The 23,086-nt window shown below is 39.5% G+C and overlaps 1 protein-coding gene across 1 annotated transcript; it reads left to right on the forward strand.

Annotated features, from left to right (window-relative positions):
* Positions 1-210: 210 nt before the first annotated feature.
* On the forward strand, positions 211-12,853 carry LOC120108866. Its single transcript, XM_039122596.1, has 3 exons — positions 211-646; positions 8,254-8,282; positions 12,515-12,853. The coding sequence occupies exons 1-3, from the start codon at positions 211-213 to the stop codon at positions 12,851-12,853; spliced, it is 804 nt and encodes a 267-aa protein (XP_038978524.1).
* The last annotated feature ends 10,233 nt before the right edge of the window (positions 12,854-23,086 follow it).

Consider the following 23,086-nt stretch of genomic DNA (forward strand, 5'->3'; position numbering starts at 1 on the left):
ACAAATCCGACATGTCCAAATAATCAATTTAGTTCATTTACAAAAGCTTTCAAATGTTCATCGACATCAAAAAAGGATAAACAAACTACTAGCCAATGACTCTGATATTTGCACTATGCGCCCATCCCATCCAAATCTACGCATCCTGCAACTCTGGTAAAGAAAAAGAAGAAGAGGGGGTGAGCTTTACAGGGCCAGATCCCGTCGTCGATGGAGAAGATAACGGAGAAGTGCCACCACGAGAATTCCTCCTCTTCTGATTCGGACAACGAGAAACCACAGCAGTCCTCGTCGTCCGTCCAGGCCAAGATCTACCGCCTCTTCGGCAGGGAGAAGCCCGTCCACACCGTCAGGGGCGGTGGAAAGCCTGCTGATATTTTCCTATGGAGGGACAAGAAGATCTCGGCCGGTGTACTAGGTGGGGCCATGACCATCTGGGTCTTGTCCGAGTTGATGGAATACCACTTGCTCACTCTTGTCTGCCACTGCGACATGAACCTCATCACCGATGATGATTTCAGAGAGTTCGTTGACAAAGTCCCGGAGGGCTGCTGGATCACCATCGTGTCGGACTCCTGCCACAACGGTGGCCTGATTGATGAATCAATGGAGCAAATAGGTGAGAGCACTAGAAAAGAAGAAGAAAGTTCTCACTACAAGAAACTTGGACATTAGCGACGCTTTTTTTGGCTATTAGCGATGCTTTTAAGCGTCGGTAGAAACCATCCCGACGCTTTACAAAGCGTCGGTAAAGCGTCGCCTATGCTACAGTGGAAAAAATATTTTTCGACGCTTTCAAAAGCATCGCTAATTACAATTTAGCAACGCTTTTAAGCGTCGCTCTTTCCCGACGCTTTAAAGCGTCGCCCTTTACCGACGCTTTAAAGCGTCGCTAATTACCATTTGCCAAGAAAATTACCATTGGCGGTCTGCATCTTCTCCTCCATTCCATGGTGCTGATGGAACACAAAGAGAAATATAAACAACCTCCCCGATCGGTACCTTCATTCCATCCATGCAGAGTGGTTGGGTTTGGCTATATAAACAGTTCTTTTTTTTTTCAGATCTGCCAATGTGGGACTAAAATGAGGTGGTTTTTTGGCTTCCGACGACGCTTTTAAGCGTCGTTAAAAGCGTCGTTAATTACATATTAACTTTGACGATGCTTTTAAGCGTCGTCATTAGCCGACGCTTTTAAAAAGCGTCGGCAAATGTTGACAGGGGAAAAATTTTTGCCGACGCTTGGAATAAGCATCGGCAAATAAGAGTCGGAAATTTACTTTTTTGGCGTAGTGTCTGATTCTGGCTTTAGCTTCAAGGCCTTCTTGAAACAGCAAGTCCATGAGGCCTTCGAATCCATGGCCTTAGACGACGTTGTCTTGGCGGACTCGGACCCTTGCCACTCCTTCTAGGCCATGCACGTGCAGATCTTCGGCTTTACCCAGCAGACCCACTCGATGGGCCTTAGCATGGCCGGCACGGTCATGAGGTAATGGCGACGTGTGCCACATTGTACTGTTAGAAGTTTGGCAAAAGTATATTTGGTAGGCGCGGTTCCGCTCTCATTGAGCTTCGGTTACCTTCTCTCTGAAATTTGTCCTCGTTACGGACGTTTTCACCAAAGCTCATTCTCTTGGTATCTTTCGATCTTTTCTTTCCAAACTCAAGTTGACACGTATAGTACTATCTTAAGTTTGAGAAGAATGTTAAAATAATATATAATTTTTTTATTAGTGTGATTTTGTGTCAACCTATACCAGCACCCACCGCCTACTAAAACCTTCCGGTTGCAGTAATTTGTTATACAGTTATATGCCATAATGACTTTATTATAGCTATTTTATGAACCAGTTACAGCTAGCCAACCGAGCACTTGGAACCAATAAAATCGCATGTGCAAGCAACCTGGTGGATGTAAGTACCGTTATGTAGCTACTGCAATATGTAACTCTGGGTGGATATGGAAAGTCTAGTTGTTTGTCATCAAACTGGTCTACCCTTTTTTTCTTATCATTCCAAACTCAAGCGGTGGTAGAAGCAGATTACTAGATTTTTGTGAAGTGAAAAAAAAATCAAATTTATGAACATAAAAAGGGTAATTCATAAAAATTATGGATCAAGCATAAATCATTGTTTTAGCATAATAATGAAAATAATGAATTATTTGCTTAATTGCAACATTGAAATGAGATGATATCCCCATTTTATTACTGCATAAATGAAAATAATGAATTATTTGCTTAATTGCAACATTGAAATGAGATGATATCCCCATTTTATTACTGCATAATATTTGGAAAGCAATGATTAGTCATGTTTTAATTTTGCATGAATTTTGAAAGAAAATAATTTTCTTATTTTTGGAAATAAGATATTAAAATTCTTGTTGATAATGCTTATGTTTTTGAAAACAAGTATGTTTGTGAAAAAACTGGTTGTTATGGATATTTTGAAAAAACTCTCCAGTTTGACTATGATTCGAGTCTAACTAACAAGACTGGTCATTGGCCTAGATTGCATATTTTGTTCTCTAGACTAGTCTCTTTACCCTGTCACGAGGTTAAACATGACCATATGATTTAGAGCTAGTTTTCTTTCAAGCCTAGCCAGTTGAAGCTGATCATTGGTCCATGCTGATAGATCATATTTTTTGTATTCAGAAGCTAGTCTCTTTAGGACATTGTCATAGGGCTAATTGTGGTCGTAGTCATCGAGGCTGAGAGAGTTTATGATTTACTATCATGCATCACATATTTTAAAAAAGAAATTTAAATTGGTATATGCATCTTAATATTGTTAAACTGTTTATGTTTAGAAAAAAATTATTTATGTTTGATCCCACTAGAGATTTGGAAACTTACTAGCTTGTAAAGTACATTATCTCTTCTTTATTTGTTTTGTAGATGCAACAGAGTAGATGAGGCTTGGCGCCGAGCAGTGACAAGTTTAGAGTTTAGAAGACATTTAGTTAGCTTCTCCTTGAATAAATTTAATTTGTACATGACTTTATTATTAATGATTGTGGGCTATTCTTTTGGATAAATGTATTACATTATTTGCTTTTAATAATGCCTGAGTTTGGAATGGCATGAAATTAAAAAAAAAGAGCATACCTTGCATAACCTATAGGGTTGAACCTTGGGGATGTGCAATACGAGTCATCTGATCGGGGCATGACACGTACATACTTTCACACTCGTTACTAAGTGACGTACAATTTGTCTTGTCAGAGTGAAGGATGATGGATGAACAGCCAGCACTGAGCTCGGAACTGGTTCATCACGTTGCAGTTCATTACTAATTATTAGGAGTTGCCATGAAGGGATTAAGATCCCAATGCCATGAAAGGGGCCTCCACGAGTAATCTCTACTACAATGTTTGCTATGAAGAGGACATGAAGTACCTGTTGTAGTGCTGCATGGCATGCTACCATTATTTTGACCCCACAAAGATGGCCCTGATGATGACTCGTTGTTGCAAGTTCATGCTGCTCGCAGACATGATGAACCAGTTAACAATACAAGCAGAAAGAAGACTGAAGTGCACTTCCAAGGGAGTCATGCAAGGTGCAGAAGTGCACATGCCCTTCCAGGTTCTGCAAAAGGGAAGGTGACAACCTTGTGCAGATATACTCGACACCGTCGGAAGAGCACTAACTTAAGGTTTATATTGTTAGATATGACCTTCATAGAAGATTGGTTAATAATTCTATATCTTTAACATCTTAGGACCTTATCCAAAAAAAACTAGCGAAAAAATATTATTTAGATTTCTTCGTCCTTCATAAGTATCCAAAATCTACCCAATACATAGCCAATGTGTGAACTAGGAAACACTGCAGCACCGGTCTATTTGGCATGACCAGAAGATGATCATAGTAGTGGTGATTCGATTTGAATAGATTTGTACTTTTAGCCTAGCGTATGAGGACTTGTGCTAGCATTTGTACTTCTAGCGTAGGATTTGTACTTCTAGCGTAGGATTTGTACTTCTAGCGTATGTGGGACTTTTAGCCTAGCGTAGGATTTGTACTTCTAGCGAAAACACCGAATCTTAAATGAGAAGAGTGTATGAGGACTTGTGCTAGCATGCATTTAGTCCCACATCTTAGGTACTTACAAAGAGCCAAGAGATCTAAAGAACACTTACCAACTAGCTTTTTGGGGCGAGGTCCTGGATTATTACAATATCAAATCTAGATCTCTATGACAAACTTTCCAAACTAAGCAAAGCATTCAAAGAAACACTCAACCAGTAATTCTTAGCCCATCTATGTTTAACTCTACTATTACCAATCAAAATAGATCCATGGAAGTTTGCTGGAGTTTTGCATTCAAATTGTTGCGCTAATAGATTTAAAACATGGGAGCTTGATTGATCCTTGGAATACTTTTGGAAATCATACGATTAGGAAAAAAATGAGAAAAATGATCCACATTTTGTTAGTGTGTGTTGCATTTGTCATGACAAATGGCAAGTCTCTCAATAAAAATTGCAATCAAAGGGAATGTTGGAAAGACTACCGAAAAGACAATATAAACAGAGTGATGAATGGTGACCAAGTCATAACTGCCACAATGAAGAAGAAAGACCATGCGATGCCGATGATGCTTTTTGAGCAGATGACTAGACAAAGTGATACAGACCATCACACATCTCTCTCACCCCAATTTACTTCATCGAGGTAAGATCCTGAACCACACAAATGGTTGAAAAAAATAGAACATCACAATTTAAGGGATTGGTTAGTTTGCTCACCAATCATAGGTTGAAGTAAAAATTTAGAATGCAGGAAATATCATATAGAGGTATACCGGGTTTTAAGTGAACCATGCCAGTGTGAGAGATTAAAGTGCCAGTAGATAGTTTAAAAGTTTTGGTGTTTAGGCACTCAATAACATTTGTCATATCAGAGAGATTAGATGTCATATGGTTTGAAGCCCCACTATGTATTACCCAATTATCAGATTCAAGAAGAGTATGGTTGAAATATCACTTACCAACAAAGTTGGCATGATATAATTATCTATCTTGGTTGAAGAGACATATGAGTTATTCGTATTGGCTAGCAGTTAACCTAAGTACAAGAGAGGCTTCGGCATCCTCACTAGCAATGTAGGAAACAATATTAGTGCCAGTAGCAGCAAAAGAGCGAGTCACTTAAGTAGCAGGTCCATTTCTTTGGTGCTTGGTGTTCTACCCAGCTTTACTTGAATTGTGATATCATGATGCCCAATTTGGACAATAGCCAACAAGTGTAGCAAGTTTCACTAATATGATTGGATAGCCCAAAATGAGTATAATAAAGTTTCTTTTTGTCTTCGCTCATATTTTTCTCACTATTGGATTAGCCTTCTTCGGCAGTAAGTGTCATCGCCTCAACATGAGGTATGTTAAAAAAAGCCAATGCTTGTTGTTTTTCTTCTTGACGGACCAACATATAAGCTTTGTTGATATTAGGAAGATCTATTTCTATGATTTGTGTGCAAAAGGGGACAAAATTATCATTTAAGCCCATCAAAAATTGATGAACGTTTGCGCTCGATCATGGTGACTAGCTCCTTTGATACTTCATACTTACAGGTTGGGATTGTTGTGTAGTTTCCTAGCTCGTCCCAATAACCATTAAGAATGGTGAAGCATGCTTTGATAGGTTTTTGCCTTTGTTTATGCAAGTCAATGTCACGGGGTAGTTGATAAATCAAGGCCTCGTTTCCTTGAGAGAACCATTCTTCGAGATCCTTCCACATTTCCTAAACTGTTAACACTATTATGGATGTCTCTTGATAAAGAGTTGAAAATCCATGAAACAACCATGGAATTACATTTTTACCAGAATTGAATACCGGAGAGAGAGGGTGATGGTTTTGATAAAGATCCATCAACAAAGTAATATTTGTTTTTTTTGGCAAGGAGTGCATAGCTCTTTTCCAAGTGGAAAAATTATCACCATCAAAAAAATAGGATACTAAAACTGCACTTGGATTATCAGAAGGGTGTAGATAGTATGGAGAAGAGGCATAGATTTCATTGTTTGATATCAATTAGACCATATGGTAGGACAAAGAGTAAATATATTTTTCAAGGTAAGAAAACAAAGGCAAGAAAAAATTGTATAAAGATATGCAGACTTGGGAACTTCTATTGCTCTAAAACCATTAAAAAAAAATCGTTTAAAATGGCTTGATTTTATTGAGCATAGAAAATACACACACGCGCATATATATATATATATATATATATATATATATATATATATATATATATATATGTGTGTATATATATATATGTATATATATATATATATGTATATATATATGTATATAGATAGATATATGTATATATATATATGTGTATACATACATATATGTATATATATATATGTATATACATACATATATGTATATATATATATCTATATGTAGATATATATATGTATATATATATGTTTATATATATATGTATATATATATATGTATATATATATATATGTATATATATATATGTATATATATATATGTATATATATATATATATGTATATATGTATGTATATATATATATGTATATATATATATATATGTATATATATATGTATATGTGTACATATATATATGTATATGTGTATATACATACATGTGTGTGTGTGTATATATATATATATATATATTTATATTGTATACGAAAGTAAGTCAAGCTAGACAAATCTCATAAATCAATTCACGACAACAACTGCCCAAGTTAACCAAGTAAGCATTAAAACATTGAAGGCAAATATTTCAAAATAATTAGATTGTAACAAAACTCAGTATATGAACTTTAAATCGGTTATCCTGGATCTGCAAGTCATCTATAACAACCTCCTCTCCTGGGTAATCAGTAGGAAGCTCGTGCTGAGATTGAGACTCGTGCTGCTGGAGCTCACAAGGCTGTTGGGACTGCAGGGACTGATCAGAAAAAGATCCTACCTAAGACTGCTGAAACTCCAATTGAATCATTTCCCTCGGCGCAAGTTGTTGCCTGGTACGCACAACAAAGAATCAAAGTTAATTAATTTTTCTGTTTCCAATCATTGTTTATTTGACTTAATACACAAATTATGTATATTCTTAATTGGAATTCACTCAAAAGACTTCAAAATTCTTAACTATTTCATTTGAATGGGCACGGCCATCCCCAGATTTAGGCAGCAGCGGCTGGAATTAGAAACTTTATGAGTTTACTATGAAATAGCAGTCCTATAATGCTATAGCTTTTGCAATTTACTGAGGAATCTATTAACATTTTTGGATACCCCAGGTCCAAAGCTGTTTGGTCCGTGGAAAACAAGAAGATTATAATTCTCTATCAAGCTCTAGATTCCCAAAAAGATTCTACTGTTCTTGTTTGGTGTGAGAGAGTTCTAAGATGACATCCTAACTGGCTTGTCAGCAGATGATGTGATGCAAGAGCAATGGAGCAGCCATCTTGGTTCAGCCTATTATAGTTAAGGTTTTAGTCAACTAATTTGATGCGTTGTGTGAAAAATCCATATGGTAAGCTTTTTCGGTAGCCTAAAATTTATACAATCTCAAAATAAAGTTAGAAGTTGGTTTCTTGAGAGAATTTAGGATCCAATTTCTCATTTAAAGCTATGGTTGCTTACATTTTGTGCAATCAGCATCAAAAGGTTGGATGTTGCATTTCATCTGCTAGATTTTAGACTTGAATATGGTACTCTGCTTTCTTTAGTGGTGAGCAAGGTCTGAGGCAGTGCATCCCACTGTCTTTTCTTCTCATTTTTCCTCATTGTAGTATTAAGTAGCATTCTGCAACCTGATTGCCTTTGATTAAACCCCAAATTTCCTCCATTAACACAATTTGTCAATTTTTTTAATAACTAAAGTGAATAATAGTGAGATTTTGGAAACCAGGTCAATGTTGGTAGAAGAAATACTAAAATAAAAATATATTTATGAAACGTATTAGGGTTCGTGCTTGGAAGGCCATAGAGATCACTAAGGCAATTGGTGGGAAAAATATAGGGCAAAAATTTCTTCCTGTTCTTGTTTTTGGTTCTTACATGGTAGAGTATGAAATATTCAAAATATTTTACTGAAGGTTGATGAGCTAGGAAGCCTAAAGATATGATAAGAAAAAAAATCTCTGAGCAACAATGATCATGGGATCCTTCTCCAAGTGTTTAAAGCCCCCAGACTTTGTAATTTGTATGTGATGTAATTCCAAAATTTTCTTCTTGTTCTCTATTTGTAGGTGATAAAGCTCTACTTTGTGATACTGAGGTAGGCTGGTTATTATGGTGTAAAAGCAAATTCTAGAAAATAAAGGTTTGGAAAACTGTGTGAGAAACATAGAGTGCAACATTAGAATCAAAATCTGATAACAATTCTAGAAGAAATACAACAAATATTCAAGTAGATGAAACAAATATAACTTTGGGAATAATAATTTGAATGACCTCATTTCTTTTCTTTTTTTAAAAAAAAAGAACACTCATCGTACAGTGTAAATGCAGAGGAAGGAATCTGATGCAGGGAAAGTATTTGTGGTATGAGTCAAGAGCTCAAATGGTAGCGCAAAATATAAGATGATTGGGAAAAGTATTCAAATACCTCGGATGGAGGCGGACCTTGATCGATCCGGGCTTGAGGCCGGTTGGTCGACGCCGAAGATGAGTGGATGAGGAAAAGATCCTCGGGTGGAGGCGAAGCTCGATCAAGGCTTGAGGGCTGGTCGGTCGGAGCCGGAGAAGAGGGAGGAGGAGAAGATCCTCGGGTGGAGGTGAAGCTCACTCGAGGTTTGAGGGTCGGTCGGTCGGCATCGAAGAGGAGAGAGGAGGAGAAAACACCTCGGCTGGAGGCGGAGCTCGTACCAAAGAGGAGGGAGGAGGAGATCGATGGGGTTTCGGGTCAATAGGTGGGTGTCGGAGAGCAAGAAAAGGGGGGGTTAGGGCTTGGAAATGATATCTTCAAGTCGATCGGGCTCGATTGGGCGGCCTTCGACGATGCTTATAAGTGTCGTCTTAGACCAGACGGATATGTGGGGATGGCCTTGTTGAGGACCCACGCAAGCAACGCCAAGATAGCGCCAAGCTGAGAGAGGACCATGTGCTAACCGAAAGCTAAAGTGGCCAAATGATGTGTATTATGGCCGGCCGACCCTTAGCCAACCACGAGATTCATCCACGACTTCGGCACCGCATGGGATCAGCTTGCGCGCCCCGACCTAGCCCCATTAACCCAACGAGCAGTCTCCATATTCGCTCCAGGCCGACTTCAGGCCCTGCCAAAGGCCGAGCCGACCTCGGCCAGAGACCAGGCCGACATCAAATCCCGCCAAAGGCTGAGCCGACCTCGGCCAGAGGCCAGGCCGACCTCAAACCCCGTCGAAGGTCGAGCCAACCTCGGCCAGACGGGGACTTCCGGGTCGCGCGACCCGATCAACCAGGACACACGTCCCGCGCATCTGGGACACGTGTCCTATGCATCTGGGACGCACGTCCCAGCTAGCTGCGCACCACGGCCGTCGATCACTCTGGAAGACTGATAAGTGCTAAATAATGTATAAATAAATCTATTTTACAAAGCACTTATTAGTATATATATATATATATATATATATATATATATATATATATATATATATATTAAAGTTTAAACATGAGAAAATATGTTCACCTTCATCGATGCATTTTAATTCAATTTTGATTATCGATTAAGCTTAATGTATGCAGGTCGAGTCAAGCTCCATTAGGTAAAGCCTAAACTGACACTGCATCATTTCACAATTTCACATCCTCCGGAGTCATCTCCAAGAACTCTTCTCCAAAATTCAGTGCTTCCCATTAATTTCCGTCTCTTCACAAATTCACCTACTTCTCTTCCCATACTTTTCAATCATTTATTTCTCAGATCTCAAGTATATCATCTATTCACCTATAGTTGCACAGATCTCAGAGAATTCTAGTCATTGGCCTCTTCCCAGCCGAATAGGATTAATTCCCCTACTTCAAACAGTTCAATTCCCATCTTCCCAACCAAGCCAAATCAAATCCACGGATTATCTCCCTTGCTCTATATTCGCATGGGATCCCCTGTGTCCAACAAACAGAGAACTCCCTTCATCTCGTTATGATCCATCCTCACCCGCCACGGATTCTTCCCAACATCCCAAACTTCCACACGTGGATCCCAACCTTTCTTCTCCCTCGATTCATCCTTATCTTCCCGATTCTTCCGGCATCTCTTCTCAGCCGTGAACACCATCCAGCATTTCCGAATTTCCTCCACATCATCCCCTGCTTCAGCGGAACAGAGTCATGGATAAATTCAAAGATTACCACCCCAGCATTCCAGATTGACTCCAGCATCCATATTAACAGGAATCCGAGATTCTCACTTCCAGATTTCTTCTCTCGAATCGAGCCAACCTTCCTCCAGTTCGCAGCTTCCATCATCCAAAGGATAAGCTTCAGTATCCCGTGCGCTCACTCCCAGCAAATCTTCAACATCTCAAACCAATCTAGTCGTCCGCCCTTCCTCTTGTTCCCAGATAAGCTCCAACCTCAAATCCCAGCTTCTAAGATCTTCTCTCAGCGAAACAAGTTCAACAAATCTTAGGATCCCGTCTTCATCGCCCACCGAACTCAGGATTCATTCGTTCCCAGCCATTCGTGAATCCCAACGTCATCAGATTCCTCCTATTCCCCTGTTTCGGGATTAATTCCAGCCGAGATCCTCTCACGTTCCAAGCTTCAGTTTCTCTTCCGCATCCAAAGAACAAACCCACTGATCCTCATTCATCCTCATCTCCTCTCAGCCGCAAGCCATTCCGCGTTTCAGCAGCGTCCGAACCTGCAGCTGAGATTTCCAAACGTCCGAACCATCCAGATCGCAGCCCAGCAATTTTTCCGTGATTCATCTTCATCCCATCCGCTTCCTCTGTGCATCTCAGCATGATCCTGATCCCGTTCGTGATGACCATCCAGGATCCATGACGGCATCCCGAGCTTCACGGGTCACCTTCCATCTACTACGAATTCCAACTCTTCATCCAGCAACTTCACGCGTCCTCTCCGCATTCTCCCATCTTCACCTGTTTCGGTTTTTTCTCTGCATCCGGATGAGAGCAAGCAGCCGTCTTCCACGCAATCAGATCCCAACGCATCTTCTTCCCAACGTCTGATAGTCAACTTTAAAGACCACGCAATAGCACGTATCTAGTAGGATAGTGATTACGGATATCGATCCACAGGGATTGGGGTATAGTTGTTTTCTTAAAATAAAATATTTAAAAGGATGAATTTGTGAAGACTATTAAACTAAGCAATTTAATAAAAGAAAATGTAATTAAAATAATATCAGTTTGGGAGAAACCTAGGGCAAAGAATTCACCACTAACATCGGAACAAGGATTAATTATATTTTTAATTTATTCTTGGATAAACATGCAAATTGGCTACAAGCCTAATAAGCATTCGAATAAAATTTCACAAAAGTAATTTGGGCATAATCCATCTTCAGTTGGCATGAAATGTCTACCCTAATCTAAGGTGGCAGCACATCGCATCTTCCCTAAGCATGGACTATCTTATATTTACCTAGTGATCATGAAGAACAGTTGTACGAACATCATACTTAAAATCACAGAAATTAAATATGATTCAAAAGAAGATATCCATTAAAAACAATAAGCTCATACAACCCCAAGAATATAAAATAAAATATAAAACCCGTGTCCCTTTGTTAGGGCTGCATCCAGCCCTGGAGAAGATCAGCCTTCCATGGAAAATTGAACAACTGCACTGTAGGGGGACTTCATGATGATTGGCTCCTTCCTCCCGTCGGCTCTCTCCTCCCTTCTCTGTCTCCCGTGAGAACTCCTCCGAAGGATGAATGGGATCCACCGGATCCCTCTGAATGGTTCCAAAAGAGAATACCCCCTCTATTCACGTCTGGGCTTTTTATAGGCTGCAAACTCCCTCTTTCCTCCTCTGTTTCGAGTGCAGATAAGGATGAAGACGTGGTGGGATAAGGATGCGGTTGTTAACTTGATGTGGCTGAGAAGGAATCCAGATTGGGATGAAGGTGGATCACGGACGACAAGGATGATTTGTTAATCCAAAAGCTGGGAAGTTGGGGAGCAGAGGATGCTGGGAAAATCCGGAACGTTCGGAAAGCTCATCCCGCCTGACTATGGGATAAGGATGAAGCTTGGACGTGGAGTGCGGAAGATATGTAATCCGAACGGGAGAAAATCTGGGAGTATTCCGGAAGGGAAGAAGCTGGGAATTCGGTTGGGATTGGATGATGGGATGAATCCGTAGATGATTCGGCTGATGGTTGGGAGGAAACCGTGGACTAAGTTGGGATGCTCACGGAGGAGAATATCATGGGAGAGACGTTGGGAGGAGCTGGATCTTACAAACGGATTGAACGTGAAACAGGGGAGATAAGTTGGGATCTCGGCTGGAGCTGGGAAGTTCTGTGGGATTAATCTGGAAGTTTGGATTAAGGCTCAATCTATTAGACGTTGGGAAGATCTCGGAGTAGATGATGGGTTGGTTCAGAAGCAGAGGAAATGGGCGAAGAAGATGGGCACAGGCACGAGGGATTCGGAAGAGATGAAGCTGCGTTCGGAAGATGAAGATAAGATCCACGATGCAGGGGAGAGAGAGCTCTTCCGTGATGCTCGGGAAGGAGTGCTGGGAAACAGGGGAGTGAACCAGACGCATGGGAAAAAATCATGGGATTCGCCTGGCAGTTTAGATGAAACAGAGGATTCGGAGAGAGGACGCATGAGGTGCTGGGATTCCGTTCGTGGGATATTGGGAAGGATGCGGATGAGATCCTGAGATGGCTGGTTGCAAACGGGATTAGATTTGTCCCTTGGAGTTTGGTCACGGTTGGCTTTGTTCATGGGATAAGCGTGGGATTTGTTGATAAATACTGAACGGTAATGAAGGGGATATGAGCTGGGAAGAAGAAGCTTGATCGCAGATGATTCGGGAGGATATGGCTCATGAATGGGATGCACGGAGATTCGTGAAAGGAATTTGTTCGGGATGAGCTCAATGTTGGAAAAGAAAATTGGGGTCGACTCTAATTGGTTGGAAAGATCCAATTCATTTGGTGCATGCGATTTGGATTCAGGGGTTATCCCAGATGAATTTGATTCGACCTGCATCCATTAGACTCAACCAATAATAATAATAAAAAGAATCAAACTTGAATAATTTATTAAAAATGAAATGATGAAGGAAAACATATTTTTTTTAGTTAAATTTATAAAATATGCGGATTAAAAATAATGATAAGTGCTATGAATAAGATATTAGTTTATGCATTATTTAGCACTTATCACCACCCCCAAACCTGCATTTTGCTAGTCCTCAAGCCAAAATAAAATAAAATAAAATAAAACTAACTCACTTTCGCAGGAACCGCGATTGCATTTACCGTATGCAATAAGGCTTTAAACCCCTAGGTGGCCCTAGTGGACGAGTTTTGTCTCGTGAGGGTTTCCGGCTCAGATACCCACAAACTGCGGTCTCTACCCAGTTTATTTTATTGTTTTATAAAATCTAATTTCAAATGCATAAGTGCCAAGAATTTTCAAAAGCACACAAAGTTTTATTACTAGTCAGCCCAAATCCTAGGTCAAGATGCAACTTAAATTGAAGTCATTAAGTTTCCGTTAGAGAGTTGTAAGGTTCATTTATACTTGGGTGCTTGGTGATGTCGGGACCGATACACAAGCTAAAGCTTTAGATTCTCCAAAATACTGCTAAAACTAGTAGTTTCCAAGAATTGGTCAGATAAGACCTAATCACTGATTCAAAATTATCCTTACCTTGCAGGATTTCGAGAGTTGTGGATGTTTACTTTAATACCTCATGGGTTTTATCTGTAATATTCCAGTTTTACTCGAATTTTTACAACGACGGCTTTCACACTATCGTCTTTTTCAAGGTCAATATTATTTTCTCTTTTTCTCTTTTTTTTATTTTTTTTTATTTTTATTTTTTTATTATTTGTTTATTTATATTTATTACGCACTTTTACTCTTGTAATGATTCCTCCATGTAACGAGCATTCAGTCAACACTCCCACACCCAGATGGCATAAGGTGTTAGGCATCAAGACTTCCCTACGGACCTATGCTCGGATTCATCATTGGCAAGCCCGCTGACCTTTGACAATAGGTAGCCCTTTTCGATGTACCTGACTAAATTCGCTTTTTTTTTTTTTAATAGCGAATTAGATAGGTATGATTCATCAGGACTTAAGGTTGCTACCAGACTTAACAACATCATGTTAAACCTAACCCTTAGAAGTGCAGGCCATACGTGTTGTGAAATTTCAAAGTAAAAATTATCTTACAACTCGCTAAAAGAATTTCAATGAAAAGAACTCAAATTGACTGATTCCTGACTAATCATTAAGCTTTTTAGATTTTATATACTTTGTGTGATTATCATTTCAGCACTAAGGCATAGAAATTAGATTTTTTTTGAAATTCACTTTTTTTTTTGAATTCACTTAAAAATGGTGAAAATGCAAAAAATTCCTTTAAAAATTTGAATCCTATACCCCCCAACCTAGATCAGACATTGTCCTCAATGTTTTTTTTTGAATATTATATTATTATTATTGTTTAATATATTTTTTTATTTTGGACAAAAATATGATGCATATGGAGGATAGAAGCATTTTACCGTAGTTGCATCAGTAATATGAGGGATCCTGTTAAGAAAATAAAAAAAATGCGACAAGAAAATATGCAAAAAATAACCTACGAGAATTGGGTTGCCTCCCAACAAGCGCTAAGTTTAACGTCTTCAGCCAGACGCAGTGCATCCTTATCAAATCATACCGGGTTCATGCTGGGTTCTCCAAGAAAGAAAATTTGTGGAAGACTGATTGTTGGGCAGGAAGTTGACTGCTTCTATGGCCTTGTCTATATCAAAGTCAAAATGGGCCAAGTATGTTTTCAGAGGGTTATCTGCCAAAATATGGGGAAGGGTTTCTTCTACAAGATCGTCCATTTTGTCTATAGGAAGCACTCAACTTCCTTTGCAGGTTGATCAGAGGCACGAAATATATTTAACTTGACCTTCATATTCCCAAAGGATATATTCATCACCCCAGTTCTACAATTTTATACTCGCATTGGCTGTAGCTAAAAAGGGGTGCCCAAGGATCACGGAGATTTGTTTCTTAGGATTAGGCTCATGTTCCATATCAAGGATGATAAAATCTACTGAAAAATAGAATTTGTCTACCTTGACAAAGAACATCTTCAATTATTCCTCGTGTAATTTTTACAGATCGATCAGCCAACTGAAGGGATACCGAGGTTGGTTTTAACTCACCTAACCCAAGTTGCTCATAAACTGAGTAAGGTAAAAGATTGACACTTGCCCCTAGATCTAAGAGTGCTCGATCAATGAAATTATTTCCTAAGACACAGGAGATGGTGGAGCACCAGGATCTTTGAATTTCGGTGGGGTGTTGTGTTGGAGAATAGAACTCACGTTGCTCAGTTAGGAAGACCTTTTTAGGCACATGTGTCCTAGATTTTCGCTTTTAGGTACAAAGGTCTTTGAGAAATTTGGCATAGGAGGGAAACTTGTCTAATAGCATCAAGAAGCGGGAGGTTGATTTTGACTTATTGAAAACCTCCATCATCTCCTCTAGTGAAGTTCCCTTTTTGCCAAAGGGAGAGGGTGAATTAAGAGCTTCAGGAAATGGGGCCTTTGGGATATGAGTTTGGCAGAAGGTGGACTAGCTTGAAGAAGAAGAAGAAGGTTTTAGATTTCATTGACACATTTCTATCCTCTTCTTTACTTTTCTTATTGTTATCCTCCCCAATCCTATTGTCTACTATACGTCCACTCCTTAGGGTAGTCAAAGCATTGGCTTGTTCATGATGAATGTATTTTGTTAATTTTCTTGAGCCATGTATTGTCCCCTAGGATTACTCACTGATTGGCTTGGAAGCTTTCCTTCCTCTCGCTTGTTCAGTGCATTAGCAGTTGCCCCATTTGGGATTCTAGCTTGGCGATAGATTGCGTGTGAGAGTGCACCAATTGTGTAATGGTTTTCAAAACCTTGAAGGGAGCTCAACAACTTTCTCCTCAAAAAGCTGTGTTTTTTGGCGGTGCTGGAGGAGGGATATGTTGAAATTATGGAATAGTGAGCAGGAGGACGGTTCGGATGAACATTCTAGAATGGTTGAAAGTTTTGGAATAAGGTTGGGAAGTATTGGGAGTCTGCTATTTTCAGGAGAAGTTGGATGGTTGCCGCCACCTCGGATTATAAGTGTTAGAATATGGGATCATTACCGGTCGGGACTGTGCTTGGGCAGCATTAACTTGTTCTTGCACAAATCAGGAATTGTGCTGCCGAAGGGCACTCAAAGACAGGTGAGATGGACTAGAACAGAGAGGTACATACTTGTGCTTGTGAAAGTTTGGAAAGCTGTTCTCTAGACATTAGCTGGTCCAAATTGCGCGGATAGTGCATCTACTTTGTCAGATAGACCTATGGACTGGCTAACTTTCATATATGGTTCCTTTTCTTTTGAGAACTCCGGGGGTGCTTGACGAGCCAGAGGAAGTATGGTGGAGGAGAATTTTCATTAAGGTTTTCAAATAATTGCCATGCCTCATGGTCGCTTTTTAAGCATGAAAGTCCCCCGCATGCGGCATCGATCATCTGACGGTTTCATTCAGTCAATCCGTCATAGAAACATTGCACTAATGCCATTTGGGTATTTGATGATGCGGGCATTTTCGAAGTAAGTCTCTAAATTTTTCCAAGTTTCATGAAATTCTTCCCCGTCAGATTGGGAGAAGCTCGTGATGCATGCCTAAATTGGTTTGTTCTTCCTATGGAAAAATATTTTTTTTAGAATTTATGTTGCATTTGGAGCCCATGAAAGAATGGGATTGGCTTCTAATGAATTGAAAGCCACTGCTTTAGCTCTATCCTTAAGAGAAAAAAGGGAATAGCCTAAGTTTCAGAAGCATCATCAGTGAAGTTCTGAATTTTGACAGTGCGTACAAATCTCAAGAAACTCCATCTAAATGTTTGTATGGGTCTTCATTATTGAGTCCATAAAAAGAGGGGAAGCATTTGGATAACAACTAGACTTAATTTCAAACTGCCATAGCAGCAGTGGTATCAGGTAGTCAGATACAAATGGAGAGGTATAAATGGAAGGAGTGAAGTACTCCTTTAAACAGTTTGGGTTGCTCTTTCAGCCATCTCGACAAGTGGTGTAGATCCTATGGTTCTATAGGTACGGATTTCGGCTCGAAGGGTCCTAATAGAACGCTCTATTTCAGGGTCAAAAGGTACTAATTCAGGAGATCTGGAACGACCCCTAGCAACACTAAAATTCTTCTGATCAATCAAGGTGCAATCAAGCATGCATTAAAAGAAAAATCACATCAAATCCTTATGTTGCCCTAAAATTGCTAGACAGCTCCATAACTGGTTTGAGAGCGCACCCTAAAGCCTCCAATCCGGTCTAATGAACTGAGTTGACCAGGTAAGCTCCCAGGGTAAGTGGGGGGGGTCACGATGCGTTGCAAAAGGTCCCACTTAAAATTACTTGCCTCGAACAGATGAATTGTCTCCCTTAGGACAAAGCTTGCGCCAGACATCAACTGAGCCACAAAGCGAAATTGGTTTGCAACTTTCGGTGATCTTCTTCCTATTGAGCTCGAATGTCCCTAGGGGCCAATGTCTAATTAATTTAATTAACGTGATAGCTATGTGAGAATTGGTTCACCTAATTTGGGCAAGAATCTGGTGATGAAATCCAGTTCTTATCTTGTAGGGATAATTGCCCTTACTATGTGCGGATTAATTGGTGTATACAGTATCAAGCATGCATTCACACTTTTGCTTGAATTTAAAAATCAAACCAATCACCACAAAGGGAATTTAAATAAGAAAGGTTTAGAGGTTACCAAAGGAAATTACCCCAGCAATGTTTGAAAAAAATTTAGGCCAAAACCTCGACAGCATTCCTTTTCCAGTGAGTTCCCTTTTTGATTGTCCCAGATGCTCTCTTTGATTCCTGATCAAATCATACAAAAAGAAAAACCCAAAAATTAGTAAGAGAGAAAAAAAAGGATAAGTTAAAGTAACAAAAATAGAAATATTTTTATTATTATTATTTTTTAGATATATATATATTATTATTATTTTATTTTTATTTATTTTTTTTATTTTTTTTATGAAAAGAAAAACAACTATGCTAGCAATCCCGGCAAACGGTACCAAAAATTGATAGTCAACTTTAAAGACCACGCAATAGCACGTATCTAGTAGGATAGTGATTACGGGTATCGATCCACAGGGGATTGGGGTATAGTTGTTTTCCTAAAATAAAAATATTTAAAAGGATGAATTTGTGAAGACTATTAAAACTAAGCAATTTAATAAAAGAAAATGTAATTAAATGATATCAGTTTGGGAAAAACTTAGGGCAAGGAATTCACCACTAACATCGAAACAAAGGATTAATTATATTTTTAATTTATTCTTGGATAAACATGCAAAATTGGCTTACAGCCTAATAAAGCATTCGAATAAAATTTCACAAAAAGTAATTTGGGGCATAATCCATCTTCAGTTGGCATGAAATGTCTACCACTAATCTAAGGTGGCAGCACATCGCATCTTCCCTAAGCATGGACTATCTTATATATTACCTAGTGATCATGAAGAACAGTTGTACGAACATCATTCTTAAAATCACCAGAAATTAAATATGATTCAAAGAAGATATCCATTAAAAACAATAAGTTCATACAACCCCAAGAATATAAAATAAAATATAAAACTCGTGTCCCTTTGTTAGGGCTACATCCAGCCCTGGAGAAGATCAGCCTTCCATGGAAATTGAACAGCGGCACTACAGGGGGACTTCATGATGATTGGCTCCTTCCTCCCGTCGGCTCTCTCCTCCCTTCTCTATCTCCCGTGAGAACTCCTCCGAAGGATGAATAGGATCCACCGGATCCCTTTGAATGGTTCCCAAAAGAGAATACCCCCTCTGTTCACGTCTGGGCTTTTTATAGGCTGCAAACTCCCTCTTTTCCTCCTCTATTTCGAGTGCAGATAAGGATGAAGACGTGGTGGGATAAGGATGCGGTTGTTAACTTGATGTGGCTGAGAAGGAATCTAGATTGGGATGAAGGTGGATCACGGACGACAAGGATGATTTGTTAATCCAAATGCTGGGAAGTTGGGGAGCAGAGGATGCTGGAAAAATCCGGAACGTTCGGAAAGCTCATCCCGCCTGACTATGGGATAAGGATGAAGCTTGGACATGGAGTGTGGAAGATATGTAATCCGAACGGGAGAAAATCTGGGAGTATTCCGGAAGGGAAGAAACTGGGAATTCGGTTGGATTGGATGATGGGATGAATCCGTAGATGATTCGGCTGATGGTTGGGAGGAAACCGTGGACTAAGTTGGGATGCTCACGGAGGAGAATATCATGGGAGAGACGTTGGGAGGAGCTGGATCTTACGAACGGATTGAACGTGAAATAGGGGAGATAAGTTGGGATCTCGGCTGGAGCTGGGAAGTCTGTGGGATTAATCTGGGAGTTTGGATTAAGCTCAATCTATTAGACGTTGGGAAGATCTCGGAGTAGAGATTGGGGTTGGTCAGACAGCAGAAGGCAATCGGGCGACAGAAGGATGGGGCACAGGGCGCGAGGGATTCGGAAAGACCAACTGAAGCTGCGTTCGCGAAGCCAATGAAGACTAAGATCCACCGATCAGGGGGAGAGGAAGAAGCTTTTCCATGATGCTCGGGGAAGGAGCTGCTGGGAACAGGGGGAAGTTGAACCAGACGCGTGGGAAAAAATCATGGGATTATCGGGCTGGCTATGTTTACAATGAACAGGGGATTCGGAGAGAGGCAACGCATGAGGTGCTGGCGAATTTCCGTCGTGGGAATAATTGGGGAAGGAATGCGGATGAAGATCCTGAGATGGCTGGTTGCAAATGGGATTAGATTTGTCCCTTGGAGTTTGGTCACGGTTGGCTTTGTTCATGGGATAAGCGTGGGATTTGGTTGATAAATACTGAATGGTAATGAAGGGGATATGAGCTGGGAAGAAGAAGCTTGATCGAGACGGATTCGGGAGGATATGGTCATGAACGGGATGCACGGAGATTCGTGAAAGGAATTTGTTCGGGATGAGCTCAATGCTGGAAAAGAAAATTGGGGTCGACTCTAATTGGTTGGAAAGATCCAATTCATTTGGTGCATGCGATTTGGATTCAGGGGTTATCCCAGATGAATTTGATTCGACCTGCATCCATTAGACTCAACCAATAATAATAATAAAAAGAATCAAACTTGAATAATTTATTAAAAATGAAATGATGAAGGAAAACATATTTTTTTTAGTTAAATTTATAAAATATGCGGATTAAAAATAATGATAAGTGCTATGAATAAGATATTAGTTTATGCATTATTTTGCACTTATCAACGTCCAAATTAGATATTGCAATCATCTGCAGATCAGCTAAAGACTTTGTATCCTTATCTTTCCATTCGAAACAACCACAGAGGAGGGGAGATAGGGAAATGTGCAGCATATAAAAGGCCAAGGCAGGAAACAGAGGAGCAATCTCTTCGGAGGCTGAGTTCCCACCGAAGTAAAAAGGAAAGAGAGCGATTTGGTATTGTGGGAAGAACTTCCCGTGGAAAAAGAAAAAAAAAGATGAAATGCTAAGGGAGTCCCCACGGGAAGAGGAAAGAGCCGCAAGGGGAAAGAGAAGAGCCAGTCACCAATGAAGGACCTTGCGCTGCTGATGTCGCCGCACAACTCCATGGAAGGCCTGAGCTCTTCACTAGGGGTTGGAATGCAGCCCTAACAAAGGTCCAAAGATTCTGTACTTTTGATTTCTATTCTTGAAGTTGTATAAACTTTATTTTGTTCTTAATGAATATTTTATTTCATCTCATATTAATTCGGTGATTTTAAGTATGACCGTTATACAACCTGTTCTTCATGATCACTAGTTAATAAAAGATCACCCATGCTTAGGAAAGATACAGTGTCCTGCCACATTAGTTTAGAATAGACATTCATGCCAACAGAAGATGGGATGTTCCTAATTACTTTTGTGAGATTTATTTAAATGCTTATTAGGCCTGTAGCCAATTTGCATGTTAATCCAAGAATGAATTAAAATATAATTAATCCTTGTTGCTTTGTTAGTGGTGAATTTCTTGCCCTAGGTTCCATCAAACTGATATCACTTTTAATTGCATTCTTATTAAATTGCTTAGTTTAATAGTCTCACAAACTCTCCTCTTTCATATTATTTTTAAGAAAACAACTGACCCCTAATCCCTGTGGATCGATACCCGTAACTCACTATCCTACCAGATACGTCGCCTATTGCGTGGTTCTTTTAAATTGACCATGCAAAGGACCGAGTCAAACTCATGTTGGAGGCCTTCTAGGACGCCCTCCAAGCCATTGATCACATGCTTAATGCACATGGTGGAGAAGCCTTGCGATCTGTGGGAGACAATTTACCTTATATTTATCTTAAAAGAGGGGTCTAACTTAATTTTGTTTTAGGGTCTTGATCCTATAAATAGAGTTACGGTCAAGGGGTCATTACTGAGGAGTCCTCAGAATAATCCAGAATTGAGCTTAGTCTTGGTTCTCTTTGTACAGAGAGTCGGCCATAAGGCTTGGGCATCATTTGTACCGATTTCGGTCCTTAGATCTTGTGTTCTAGGACTTGGGCTAATGGTAGATACATCAATCTCCACTAAATTGGACTAGGAAGGGATCCTTTCGATCCTTTGTTAGATTTGAGCTAGTAAAGATTCTTGATTGCTCTACTAGATTGTTTTGTTGTTGATTGTTTTTGTTATTATTTGTTCTTCAATTTGAGTGGAATAAAATTCAGTTTTCTTCATTGTTGATCTTTGTATTGAGTTATTCCACCGAAGTTATCTATAATCGGTCCCGTCAGCGATTTTCAAAGGCGCACACAAGGAGCGCGAGGTAAAGGGGCTTGGTGAGGGGCTTTGGACCGTGAGCCCCCTTTAATTGGTGCTTTCATAGAGAGAATTTCTCAAGGAGGTAATGTCTGAATTTCAATCTTCCAGATCTGAATTTTCTTGCATATTCTTTTTTGATCTGAAGTTAAAAATCAGTTTTTATTAAGATTATTGGTGAGATTTGATTATATTGGGGAATATTGAACTCTTGATGTATTATGAGTTATGAGAGTTTTTTATTATAAGGGAAAAGAGATCTCTTGATTCTATTTTGTTCAATGTAGGGATAACACAATAGAAAAGCTACTGGTGTACTAGTGTTATTTGACCCAACTGTTCGTTGTAGGTATATTAGGAGCCGCATAAAGAAAGACTACTGATCGGTTATTTCAATTTCAAAAGTAACCACGCAATAGCACGTATCCGTAGGATAGTGATTACGGGTGTCGGTCCACAGGGATTGGAGACAAGTTATTTTTTCCTAATTGAATAGTTACTTCAAAGGGTATAAGCTAGAGTAAATGATAAAAACTAGGAATTAATATGGATGTAATAGTATGAATTATCTATGGAGGGAGGTGTTTAGGGCTAGAATCCACCGATAGATTTATATTCGTGACGCTTTCAATGATTGAGTTGTATTTAAGACTTGATTGCTTCCGACTACAAGCCAAAGCAATCATAAAAGAAAATTATAATTAATTTCCAGCATGAATCATCTAAGTCTAGCACAAACCATCTACTCTAACGATAAGCATGACCTGTCTAACCTAGCATGATGCATCTGATCATTAAATCATTAAACATGAAATCGATGTCACATGAATATCTCCTCCAAACCACAGGTGTTGGATTCGATGAATAGATCATCTATATAGAATATTTTATGCAAGATAATGATTCACATAAATTGGATAAATCATAAGATCAATTGATAATTCTTCATCATGCAACACTCTTACATACAAACTCAAATCAATAAAATGAAACGAATACTCCTTTATGGCTTCATCAAACCCCTAAAC

Source organism: Phoenix dactylifera, unplaced genomic scaffold (assembly GCF_009389715.1).
Source record: "Phoenix dactylifera cultivar Barhee BC4 unplaced genomic scaffold, palm_55x_up_171113_PBpolish2nd_filt_p 001601F, whole genome shotgun sequence".
In the NCBI taxonomy this organism is placed as follows: domain Eukaryota; kingdom Viridiplantae; phylum Streptophyta; class Magnoliopsida; order Arecales; family Arecaceae; genus Phoenix; species Phoenix dactylifera.